Genomic DNA, 13,694 nt, shown 5'->3' with positions numbered 1-13,694 from the left:
ATGTTTTTTTTTCTCAGTTGTCAACCTCTACAGCATCTGACATTATCAATTGCTCTTTTGTCCTTGACATTTTCCTCTCTCTAGGTCTTCATGACATTGCATTCTTCTGGTTCTCTTCCTACTTACTGTACTACTACCTACCACTACTTGGTGTCTTTATCCAGGGCACTCCTACTAATGAACGGTTGTGCCCACAGGGCATCTTTGGTCCTTTTTTCTTTTCCCTCTATACTATTTTGTTTGGTGATGTTATTAATTTCCATGCACTCAATAATCATTTCTATGCTGATGATTCTCAAATCTATGTTTAATTTTATTTTCCCCTATGTTTCTTCTCCTCTTTCAAACTTGCCTATTAATTATGGAGAGTACTATTATCTTCTCAATTACCCATGTTAGCAACCTAAGTGTAATCCCTTATTATACTTGGTGTTTTGTGACTCATGTTTAATCTGTTGGGGAGATCAGCCAATTTTACCTTCATTTACTGCCACCACTCTGTTGCAAACCCTTATGCCTCAAGTCTAGATTACTGTAATAGTCTTCTGATTGGCTCCAGCACATCCTCCACTCAAATGAAAATTGATTTTCCTAACATATAGATCTATGCCATTCCTGATTTCAATAAACTTCAGTGACTCCCTATCATCTCTAGGATCAAATATAAAATTCTTTGTTTGGCATCTCAAACCCTTCACAATCTGATCCCTCTCCTACCTTCCCAGTCTTCTTACAACTGACCCCTATGTACTTTGTAATCCAGTGACAATGGGCTCTGCTGTTTCTCAAAAAAACACTTTGTCTCCTGACTCTGTACATTTTCACCAGCTATTGTCTGAAATCCATGCCTGAAATCTTCCCTCTCCTAATCTCTGTCTCTTGGCTTCCCAGATTACCTTTAAATTTTGGTTAAAATCCTACTTTCTTTCTTTTTTTTTTTCTTTTTTTTTATTATAACTTTTTATTGACAGATAAATCCTACTTTCTTATTGCCATTAATTCTAGTGTCTATTCTTTGTTAATTATCTTCAGTTTATACTGTATATATCTTATTTGCACATAGTTTTATAAAATACATTTTCACCAACAGACTGTGTAAGCTTCTTCAAAGCAGACACTGTTTTTTGCATTTCCTTGTCGGTATACTGAGTGCCTGGCACAAAGTTGACCTTTTAATAAATACTTGTTGATTGATTGACTACTGGTTAGGAAGAATAGGTAATTACCGTTTGGATGAATGAAGGGTGAGGGTGGTATTTGTGATCATCAGGAAGTAGGTACAGGGCTAGTATATGTGGCTTTGGTATGCTGTGAGTAGAAGGAGAAACAGTGGTTATGATGAGTAGGAGTTTAAGCATAAAAAGAGAGTGGGTATGGAAAATGTAGAGGCTGAGAGTCTGTGGAACCATGGTGTTTATTTTTAACACTTCCTGTTATGGTGAGAACAGTGTACAGGGCTATGTGCATGGGAACAGGACTTATCTGATTGCTAGTCCAATATTTACAGCATATACAATTAGGCATCAAATATGGTTGTGAGCTATAAGACTAGAATCTACTACATGTAGCTTATCTAAGTTGTGTCCACAGTTGAACTCCAGTTCTAATTTCCATCTTGGAAGGAAAGTACCTAATGGTGAGTTATTGTTGTTTGTCCTTCATTGTCAAAGAGGACCATGACATCAGGAAGGTGACGCCATTCCATGAAAGTGAATTGGATTTAAGTGAGAGAAGCTGTTCAAGGTCACCTGCTCACTTTCTCCTCCAGAGCCATTTGGGTCCAATGGCAAAATATAGATTAGGATGACTAGAGATGGTCCTGGAAGCAATGGGAGACATTGACCTTTTTAAACTAAGGTCTTCAACAGGTTTCAATTTGATTGAGGGTACACCCATTCAGTGATTAGGTAGCAATTGAGGCAAAGAATCTCCTCTGTCATCTAATCAAAAAAATCTAAATAAATTTGGGAGGGGAAGAACCTCAGGGTTTCTGGACAAAGCAGAAATGATTACTATTTACATTTAATTTGAGTCAATCAAGGACCAACTGATCAAATGAGGTTTGGCCTGAGACCTTTCTTTTGGTTGTCAATCAATGAGAATCAGAGTGGTTTGGGTTTAAGGCATGGTCCTTAAGAAAGAAATCTATACTATAAATTGTAAGAGACTATTGAATTCATATTCATTCTCCAAAACCCAACTTGAATGTCACTTCTTTCTCCGTCTTCTTTGATGCTCTCATCAGTAATGACCTTCCTTCTTAGACTCAACTTAGCACTCTGATAACTCCCTTAACATACTTAACATGTAGTATTGTATATTTTAGAATTTTTATTTATCAACTAAATCAAAACTTCAAGTGGATAGAGACAATTTTATCTAAACCTTCTATTTTCTCCCAATGATGAAGCAAGTGTTTTGACCACAGTGAGTTCTTTATTCATGTTTATGAATAAAGGAATGAAAGTATCAATGAAAAAAGAAGGAAGGAAGGAAGGAGAAAAAGAAAAGATGACATCTGAAAGATTTAGTGAACTAAAAACTCAAACATTTATTAATTACCTACTATGTGCAAGACACTGTGCTAAATTCTAAGAATATATAGAAAAATGGTTCCTGCTCTCAAGATTAAATTGTACTGAATGTCTCTTTCCAACCATCCCTCTACTTATCTACCTATCATTTTGTCTATCTATGTAACTATCTGTCTTTCTATCTAGTAATGAGGAAAGAGAATTAATGACCAAGGAGATCAGGAAAGATATTTTTCCTGTAGGAAGTGGCACATGAGATGGATCCTGAATGAAGCTAGGAATTCTGGGAGGGAAAGGTGAAAAATGATGCAATTTCAGTTGTGTGATGAGATCTAAAGGTAGAATAAAAATAGGCTTGAAAGTAAGAGATGAAAAGCTAAGTTTAAGGAATAGCACATAGTCCAGTTTAGCTGGAATGTATAGTGTAAAAGGCAGTAATGTAAAATAAGCCTGAAAAAGTAAGCTAGAAAAGATTAGGAAGGATTTTGAATGCCAAGCTAAGGAGCTTGTATTTTATCTTAGAGGAAATGGGGAGTTATTAAAGGTTCCTGAGTGGGGTTGGGGAAGAAGAATGACATGGTGAGACTTATATTTTTGAAAGATTATTCTGACAACTTTGTGGAGGATGCATTAAAGTGGGAGAAATAGGAAGCTGGGACATAAATTAAGAGGGATTGTAATAATCCAGGTGAGAACAGATGAAGGCCTGAAATAGAATTGTGGAGATAGAATCAACAAATCTTGGTTATTGAAAAATGGGAGATGAAGAAATGGAAAGGATAGCCCTGAGGTTGTAAAAGTGAGTCATTGGAAGAATGACAAAGAAGTTAGAGGAGGGATAGGTTTACAGAGAAAAATAATGAGTTCCATTTTGGACATGTTGAATGTCTTTAGAACATACATGGGGAATTAGCTAACAGGCAAGTTGATGCTGTGAGACAACGCAAGAAAGACTATGGCTGAACACATAGCTATGGTAGTCATCTCATAAAGATATAAACTGAATTAAGAGCTCATAAGATTATTGAAAAATAAGAGAACCAAGGACAGAGCCTTGAGAGATATACTTAAAGTTAGAAGGAAACACATAGGTTAATGGTCCAGCAAAGGAGACTGAAAAATCCACAAAAGGACAAATAAGGGAGAGTGGTGTAAGGAAAATAAGAGGGGAGAGAAGTACCTAGAAGATGGTACTGTGGTTGATAGTGGCTGTTCACCTCCAACCATATGAATTATAGACATTTTAAATATTGTAGTGAGAGAGAGAGAGAGAGATGAGGACTGGGAAAAGATCATTGGATTAAGTAAGAGATTCCCAGAACCTCAGAGAGAGCAATTTCAGTTGTGTGATGAGGTCTAAAGCTAGAATATGAAACAGTTGATCACTGATAGAAAGAAGAGGAAGCAGAATAAACGAACAGAGTGACATGGTAACCAAAACAACTAATGTAGCTTTATGTTACACTCATAAAGGGGTAATATTTAGACAATAAACTTGATCATAACACAGCTGGAATATTGTATTCATTCTTGAGAACCACATTTTAGGATATGATAAATTGGAATAGATCCAAAAGAAGGCAACTATGTTGCTAGTAGGATTAATGATGATGATATATGTGAAAGGACCAAGGATGGTATAAATTCAGGAATTTCCATGGAAGATGCTACCAAAAGGAATTTGTTTAGCAATCTTTAATTTTCTAGGCATTTGGGGATCTTTGGAATCTTACTATAGGGCAATGGTCAGCTTTCTAACAGCTGGGCAACACTTCTCTGTGGGGATTCTTCCCAAATGACCAGAGTAGATATGGGTCACATAATAAAGCTCATGTTCCCCACTAAGGCAGGATGCTACCCCTTCTTCCCCTCTGTCTTGGCTGAGTAGATTCCCAAGAGGTAAGGCCCCAGGGATGAGTATTCAGAGGTTCTGGTCCCAATGACCTTTGTCTTCTTCACACAGGATCCATGGCACAGGATCTCAATAAATATCCTATTGTTCCTTCACCGAAACATTAGAGAATTTCCTGCTGATTTGATGATTTAGAAATCTGAGCAATACCCCCTCTGTGTCTCAGTTTATTTATCTATAAAATTTTTGAATGCTTCTGCAGAATTATTTTGGCCTTTTTGTTGGATATTGAAGAGGCCACAAACATATACACAATATATATATTCACAATATACATATATAAATATACATACACATGTGTGCATGCATTTATACATATATTCACACATGGCTTTTGTCAGATCTTAAAGAGGTATTTCCTATGACATACAAACAGTGCACAACATACAAATACACGTGTGTATAGTCGCATGTATGTGTGTATATGCTGTACTATATGCATGTTTATATGTGCATATATACAAATAGGTGCCTTTTGTTGGATCTTAAAGATGTAAAACATGTGTGTACACATACAAATATTCATATCCATATATGGGTAATGCTTAAAAAAACCCAAATAACTTAAAACTTCACTGGGAGAGTACATGTGTCAGCTGAGGTATTTCAGTGCTAAAGCTCAGGGTACAGGTAGCCAGGGTGTTGCTCTTAGATAGAGTAGTTGCTCCTTAATCATTCCTGGCCTAAGACTCTTATGGTCACATTGCCTCTTCTGTCTATCATCCACCCCCAGTCAAATGGTAGGAGAGATAACAGCCATACTCCTACCACACCCACACACCCTTCTAACTCCCACATAATCAGTTTTCAGGGTCTCAGTCCTAACAGCAATATAGGTCTAGGTTCAATACAATTCAGTATAATACAACAAACATTTATGAAGTGCCTAATATGTACAAGATAAGAACTAGGTGTGATCTCAATCTCCATTAAAATAGTAGATAAAATCAATAATCTTGATGCCAGAAGATGCTTTTCCTCTCTAATAGAATGAAGTGTTGTTCCTTCTACTTCTGACATTACCTAGTCTAAAGACCCTTTAGCTCAAATAATCTGTATTTTATATCCTTACCACCTCTAACATTCTATGTTCTACATTCTAAATTCAAGGAAGGAAATTTTGTTCTGGGTGGGCGAGACAAAGAAAAAATAGAACTACTAAATCTTTATTTTGCTTTTCATCTTTTTTTTTCCAAAGAGAATAAATTTTATATTGGAAGAGACAGCATAAAAATTGCTATCAGGAAGTTGAACTCTAAAATAAAAATCATAAAAGCTTGTCTTGATGAATTTGAGCCTCTAGATAGCATTTTGTACAGCAGCAAAAAAACCCCAAACAAACTGTAAATGAATTATGGCCTAAAAGAATTGGAAATTGAGGGATGCCCATCAATTGGAGAATGGCTGAACAAATTGCAGTATGTGATTATGATGGAATACTATTGTGCTATAAGAAATAATGAGTGGGATGCTCTCAGTAAAACTAGAAAAGACTTGCATGGGCTGATGCAAAATAAAATGTACTGTGTACAAAGTAACAGTAATAGTGTAGGATGATCAGCTGTGAATGACTTAGCTATTCTCAGCAATACAATGATCTAAGATTTGGGGGGGGGGCCTGAAATCAATTCACATTTTCTTTTGAGGCTTGGATGTAGTAGTTTTGACTTTGTTGTCTTCTTCTGAGTTTGTATTTTGATCTTCCCTGTCTCCATAATACTTTTCATGTTCTTTTTTATTGCTGTTTGCTCATTCTTGACTATACTGCCAGTGTATAGGAAGCACTGTCCCAAGCTTCAGGTTTTTTTTTTCCCCTTGCTGAAGCAATTGGGGTTAAGTGACTTGCTCAAGATCACACAGCTAGGCCCTGTTTGTAGTGGCTAGAAACTGGAAAATGAATGGATGCCCATCAATTGGAGAATGGCTGGGTAAATTGTGGTATATGAATGTTATGGAATATTATTGCTCTGTAAGGAATGACCAGCAGGATGAATACAGAGAGGCTTGGAGAGACCTACATGGACTGATGCTAAGTGAGATGAGCAGAACCAGGAGATCATTATACACTTCGACAACGATATTGTATGAGGATGTATTCTGATGGAAGTGGATTTCTCTGACAAAGAGACTTAACTGAGTTTCATTGGAGAAATGATGGATAGAAACAGCTACACCCAAAGAAGGAATACTGGGAAAGGAATGTGAACTATTTGCATTTTTGATTTTCTTCCCGAGTTATTTTTACCTTCTGAATCCAATTCTCCCTGTGCAACAAGAGAACTGTTCGGTTCTGCAAATATGTATTGTATCTAGGATATACTGCAACATATTTAACATATATAGGACTGCTTGCCATCCTGGGGGGGGGGGGAGGAAGGAGGGAGGGGAAAAAACGAAACATAAGTGATTGCAAGGGATAATGTCGTGTAAAAATTATCCTGGCATGGATTCTGTCAATACAAAGTTATTATTAAATAAAATAAAATTAAAAAAAAAAAAAAAAGATCACACAGCTAGGAAGTGTTAAGTGTGAGGCTGGATTTGAGCTCAGGTCCTCCTGACTTCAGGATTGGTGCTCTATCCACTGCACTAGCTAACTGTCCCTAAGCTTCAGGTTTTTTGTGCAACTGTTTTCAGAGCTAGTTCTGAGGGTTTGTAAGTTTTCAGTTCTTCAAAGGTGATATGATCTACAGAGAGATATATTTACTGTTCTCCGGGGTTATGTTCTGGTGTGTGAGTGACCACAAGCACTCTTTTCTATCCTGGAACTGTAATGAGCATCCTTGATCCCTTGTGGCTGCAAATTCTGGTGTGCTAGTATTCCTCTAGGCTGAAACCCAGCACTACAAGCTGGATCTATATATGGACAATGCAGCAGAGTCCTGAACTCAATGCCAGAAAAGGTTCCTTGCATTCTCCTTCTGATAAATTGCTCAGTCCCTTTACTATCTATGTGTTGAGAGCTCTGAAAGCCAAAGCTTGTGATTCAATTGCCTTTGATGCTTACTGCTGTCCTGACCATGAATTGACTGTGTTGGACTGTATTCCACCCCAGTCCTCATGGACAAACCATTCCTGCCAACCTTCATTATACACAGCAACAACAAAATTATATGATGATCAGTTCTGATGGATGTGGCTCTCTTCAACAATGAGATGATTCAAACTGGTTCCAGTTGTGTAATAATGAAGAGAGTCAGTTACACCCAGAGAGAAAGAACTATGGGAAATGAGTGTGGACCACAACATAGCATTTCCACTCTTTCTGTTATAATTTGCTTGCATTTTTGTTTTCCTTCTTGGTTTTTTTCTTTCTTTCTAGATCTAATTTTTCTTGTGTAGCAAGATAATTGAATAAATATGTGCATATATTGAATTTAATATGTACTTTAACGTATTTAATATGTATTGGACTACCTGCCATCTAGGGGAGGGGGTGGAGGGAAGGAGGGGAAAGGTGGGAAAAAAAGAAAACCTTCTTTGCAAGGGTCAGTGTTGAAAAATTATCCATGCATATGTTTTGTAAGTAAAAAGCTATAATAAAAAATTTTTAAAAAACCTTTCCTTCCTTGAAAGCTCAGATGACAGTCCCTCCATGAAATCGTTTTTAATTTCTCTAGTTGTAAGTGATCCCTGCCTTTTTGAATTTCACATCTGATCTCTATTTTTCACATTCTAACTTCTATTATGTTATCAGCACACATATCTGATAGTCTAAGCTCTCTTGGCAGAAAGCATGTTGTATTTAAATGTTTTTTTTAAAAATCACAACTATTTGGTACCTATTGTGAAAGCTCTGCAAGGGATAGAATATTTAGCTAAGATATAACTAGAATACAAAACAAGTGCATGAGATAGGTACAAGATGCTTTTTTGAGATCTGAGGGGATAAAGATCATTATTGAGTAGAGGTATAAGGGAAATCTTCAGAGGAGATAGTACTTAAATTGAACTTGAACAGATTGAGAAGGCAAGATATGGTCCTTCAGGTCTACATCACAGAATGAACAAAGTAGGAGAAGGAATGTATACACTAAGGACAGGAAGTAGTCCTGTGTAGTTGAATATGTACTTCAACTACAGATAGCTGGGAAGACTCTAGGCTGGACTTGGTTGAGACGGAGTTCCTGCTTGAAAAGAAGCTGATCATTATCATCTCTAATTTCAGTCTGGTCAAGATCTTTCATCAGGGAGGTCTGGAACTTCTTTAGCTTAGCTTAATAGTGGAAGTACCTCTTTGGCTGACAGATACAGAAGTGTCAAGTGAATAAATGGATGTTGAAAAATTGGAGGTGATATGAGATCAAGAGAGAAAGGAGGAACCATTTATTGCAATGCCTAGTCTTTACTACATGGAACTTATCAAATTGTTGTCATATCATGGCTTGGAGAGTATCCCCAAAGCAAATGAGATCTGGACCTTGATTAAGGATATGTGGAATATTCAAGTAGCGAAACTTTAGGTATGTGTAGACAGTTTTGTCAGATAGTAGCATGTACCAACTTGGATAACTTTACCTTGACCAACTTATGTTACCTTATGGGAGAATTCCCTACAGAAGACCTAAAACATAAGTACAGACTCTGCATAAACTTCCATCGTGGGGGACTTTTAGAGGAATATGTAGCAAAAGAGACCTTCGCTACTTAAGTTCTGTAAGACTGAGGGTAGGTGGTAAAAAAGAGGCTTAGTTGTTACCTTGCTCACTTTTTGGGGATGAACTTCCCAAACTTGGGAAATTCTCAGAATGTCAAAAGCACATGTAGATATCAAGGGGGTAAAGTATTAATCTTTCCCTTTCAGTAAGAGAAACAATATGTGTGACACTGGGAGGGAGATCATCAGATCTCCCTCAGTTTCAGACAATATTTATCTCAAGCAGACCCTGTTGCAAAACAAATTTTTCTTCTCCCTGACAGATTACCTCCCACCCGACTTATGTTGAGATGAATGAATGATAGTACTTCATTTAAATGATGTCGATTCAAGTTTTTTGGATTTGCCCCTTTTTGCAAGCAGGATGTTTTTCTTTTGAATTTGTTTTGTTTTGTTTTGTTTTTTCATAAAATACCAATGGCACAATAATGAAGGTGTCATTCAGAACTTAATTCTATCTACTGTCTCATTTTTTTTCTCTATTGGCTTAAAATCATGTTAACAACTTTATTATGAAGTTAGACTAAAGTTAAACTAAAAATGGCAAATTGGGACATTATTGGATTGTTACTGATACTAATGTGTACTAGTTGCTTAGGCTATATCCAGTGAAACATATAGTGCAAATTAACTCCCCAAAATGGTTACAATATTTGGGGGGTTTGTCTAGTATTACAGAGAATAATAGTCAAACACCTAGGCAATGTATCAAAATGGTAGAAAGAGCTAGATCAATTATTTTATTATTATTATTATTATTATTAAATATTTATTATTATCAATTTAAAGTCAAATTGAATTGCAAACAAAACAATAGTTGGTCACTTGCTTGCAAATAAACTTATAAACTCTTTTTAAAAAAATCATGAGAGAAGACATAAAAATATAGATTCACATTATGAAAGATATTGAATTTCCTGCTATGGAATTTGAATTTTAATCATAAGGCAATAGGAAGTCCTTGAAAGTATTTTGAAGAGGAATGAGATACCAATTTTATTCATAAGGAAAATAAATCTGAAAGTATTATAAAGGTCAGATTGGAGGGAGAGATAGCAAGAAAACCTATTAAGAGGCTATTGCAATTATCCAAGTAATTAGTAACAAGATGTATGTTCTTATCCCAGAAGATGGAGTCTTTGGGTTTATAAAATAGGAGATTACTATAGTCATTGGTCACTGTGTCATGTGAAATCTAATCTGTTTCACTGATAAAAACTCGCAATTTGACAAAAATTGGAAAATAATATGTCAGAAACTTGGCATAGACCTACAGCTCATACCACATATCAAAATAAGATTAAAATGGGTTCATGACTTAGGTATAAAGAGCAATACTACAAGCAAATTAGGAGAGCAATAGAGAATGTTATGGCCAAAGAACCAGAGAACATTATGAAATGTAAAATAGATAACTGATGACGTTAAATTAAAAAGTTTTCATACAAACAAACCAATGTAGCCAAGATTAGAAGGGAAACAAAAAGCTGGGGAAAAATTGTACAGCTAGTGTTTCTGATAAAGGCCTCATTTCTGATATATATAAAGAACTGAGTCAAATTTATAAGAATACTAGTCATTCCCCAATTGATAAATGGCCAAAGGATATGAACAATTTTCAGATGAAGAAATTAAAGGCATCTATAGTTTAAACCACTATTGATTAGAGAAATGCAAATTGAAACATTTCTGAGGTACCACCTTATACCTATCTGATTGGCTAAGATGATGGGAAAGGATAAGGATGAATGTTGGAGAGAGTGTGGGAAAACTGGAACACTAATGCATTGTTGTTGGAGTTGTGAATTGATCCAACCATTCTGGAGCGCAATTTGGAATTTTGCCCAAAGGGCTATTAAACTGTGCATATTCTGATTAAGCAGTGCCACTATTGGGTCTGCATCCCCCTAAAAAAAATCATAAAAGAGGGAAAAGGGCCCACATGTGCAAAAAATGGTTGTAGCAGCTCTTTTTGTGGTGGCAAAGAATTGGAAAATGAGTAGAAGCCTATCAATTGGAGAATAGCTGAATAAGTTATGGTATATGAAAGTAATGAATATTATTGTTCTATAAAAATGAACAGGCTGATTTTAGAAAGGCCTGGAAATATTTACATGAACGGATACTGAAACAAACAGAATTAGGAAAATATTGTACACAGTGACAGCAAGATTGTGTGATGAAGAGCTATGATAGACTTGGTTCTTCTATGTGGTTCAGTGATACAAGGCAATTCCAATAACCTTTGAATGGAAAACACCATCTGCATCCCAGAGAGATCTATGGATATTAAAAGTAAATCAACATATGCTATGTTTACTTTTTTTTTTTCCTGGTTTTTTCTCCTTATGGTTTTCTCCTTTCGTTTTGACTTTTTTCTCCCAAGATGATTCATATGGAAAAAACATAAAAAATGAATGTACATATACAACCAAAAATAAATGTTGTTTTACATGTAACTGGGGAAAATAAAAATAAAAAAAGAACAAAGTAATAAGATGTGTGTGAAGATGGAGGTAGTGGAAGTTAAGAGGATAATAGGAACCAACATTTAGAGCTGAAATGGATTTAAGAGGCCACCTAATAGAATCCTCTCATTTTAAAAATTAGCAAACTTGAGTCTTGGAGATAAGGTACCTGGAACATGGTTATACCTATTAAGTGACAAAGGGAGAATTTGAACCCAGGTTTCCTGACTCCAAATCCAACGTTTTTCCTCCAATACATTATAGTTAATAGGATTTACAGCCGTGGAAGATCTCTTTAGAATGAAACCAAGAATCTAGAGAGGAAGTGTTTTGCCAGATGACAATTAAGTGGCACATGAAATTCCAGTTTAGGTCGTTTTATTCCATAGTCAATGCCCTTTCGGTTAGGTGCGTAATGATTTTTTCAATTTCAGACAATATATAAATCAAGCGGTGGAGGCTCCTCAACCATGGGATCCCTATCTTCCTGACCCCCCCCCAAAAAAAATTCCATCTTATGCTTTTCCTGATTCCCCTTAATAGTAGTGCCTTCCCTGCATGATTATCTCCAGTTTATTCTGTTTATAGCTTATTTGTCCATAGTAGTTTGCCTACTTTCCGCTATTAGACTGTAAGCTCCTTGAGGGAGTGTCTTTTGACTTTCTTTATATCTCCAGCGCTCAGCATCTCTCATCAAATACTTCCTAGCTACTTGACTTGGATACTATATAGACCAATCCCACTAGGTTTTTAAAATGCGATGGCCCAGAGAGTGAAAGCGAGTTGCCCGAGACCACACAGAAAGTAAGCAAGAAATTCGAAGCCAGAACTCCAATGCAGAGCTTTTTCTACTTCATCACGAGGTCTCAGCTGGGATTGGTTGTAGCCTTTCTGGGGTGGGGATGGAGGGAAGTAATTTTTAGAACGGTTCCCTTAAAAAGAGAACCGGAGTCGCAAGTGCCTTTGGAAGCTGTTACCCCAAACTACAACCACAGACAACTGTCAAAGCCCACTTCCGGCTGTCTTCTATGCGCTCTTGTCGTCTAGCAACTGCGCGTGCGCGAAAGCCAATTTCCGGTTGGGAAGAGCAGCGTTGCTAGGGCAACCGCCCGAGCCCTACGGAAACCTCGCGAGGGTTGTTGGATATGGGAGGCAATTCCGGATGTGATGCCTGTGTACCCTGAGAGGGCAAGTTGATGTTTCCGCCTCCGCGGCCCCGGGTCGGCGGGGGGAGGGGCGGGTTTCCTCGCCTCCTACTCCCGAATCCGAGATTCCGTCTTTCCTGAGGGTCTCTGTTACTTTCCATCTCCTCTGAATCCCACCTCTCCACCGATCCCTACCCAGCGCCATTAGTTCCCCTCAATCCTTCAGCCCCGGTCTAAGTTCCGTCCTCGCTCCCAGGCCTACTTTCCCTCCAGGAAGGTCCTCAGCCTGAGGAGCCCCACGCCCCTAGACCTCCTGCATCTGTCTCTTTCCAGCCTGGATTCTTCCCTCTTCCACTCTCCAAGTGATCAACCTCCGAGATCCAGCCCCACCTCTTCTCACACCGAACCCCTGATTTCCCCCTTCCATTATCTTCAAGCTCTAACCCTCCTCCCCCAAATTCTTAGCATCCAAGAGACCCGGTTCTAGTCACCCCAAGATCTCACGCTCCTACTCATCATACTCAAGCCCTTTCTGCCTCTCCAAATCCCGGCCTCTTACATTCCCTAAACCTGGTGTCCTCGTGCCTCCCTTCCCCTCCCCCTTTCCCTCGATCCAGGATGGGGGACAATACCAGCCCCATCAGTGTGATCCTGGTTAGTTCAGGGAGCAGGGGCAATAAGTTACTTTTCAGATACCCATTTCAGAGAAACCAGGAACACCCCGCATCCCAGACAAGTAAGTGAGCCAGTGTTGACAGTATGGTATGGGACTCCTGGGAAGCTGAAGCTGGCTCTTTAAGGTTGCAGGGGAGAGTGGTAACAGTGACTGCAGTCTGACTGTTGAGCTTTTCCACTCTTCTCTCATCCTTTGAGCATTGAAAACCTCAATGATTTGTGTAGGAATTAAAAAGTGAGCACATTTGGGGTGAAAACAAGAATATTTGACATTTTCTGAGGCTCCGCCAAAGTGCCACACTG

The 13,694-nt window shown here is 37.8% G+C and overlaps 1 protein-coding gene across 2 annotated transcripts in view; it reads left to right on the top strand.

Moving 5' to 3' along the window:
* The first annotated feature begins 12,728 nt into the window (after positions 1–12,728).
* NPRL3 (NPR3 like, GATOR1 complex subunit) overlaps positions 12,729–13,694 on the top strand; it is a 92,089-nt gene continuing 91,123 nt past the window's right edge. For both annotated transcript variants that reach the window (XM_051968526.1, XM_051968520.1), the window contains exon 1: positions 12,729–13,452. In XM_051968526.1, the coding sequence (XP_051824486.1) occupies positions 13,335–13,452 (118 nt within the window). In that variant the 5' untranslated portion in view covers positions 12,729–13,334. The remainder of the gene's footprint in view (positions 13,453–13,694) is intronic.

The sequence above is a fragment of the Antechinus flavipes genome, chromosome 1 (assembly GCF_016432865.1).
Source record: "Antechinus flavipes isolate AdamAnt ecotype Samford, QLD, Australia chromosome 1, AdamAnt_v2, whole genome shotgun sequence".
Taxonomy (NCBI): domain Eukaryota; kingdom Metazoa; phylum Chordata; class Mammalia; order Dasyuromorphia; family Dasyuridae; genus Antechinus; species Antechinus flavipes.
The sequence above is the reverse complement of the archived record's forward strand: the minus strand, read 5'-3'. Positions and strand labels throughout refer to the sequence as shown.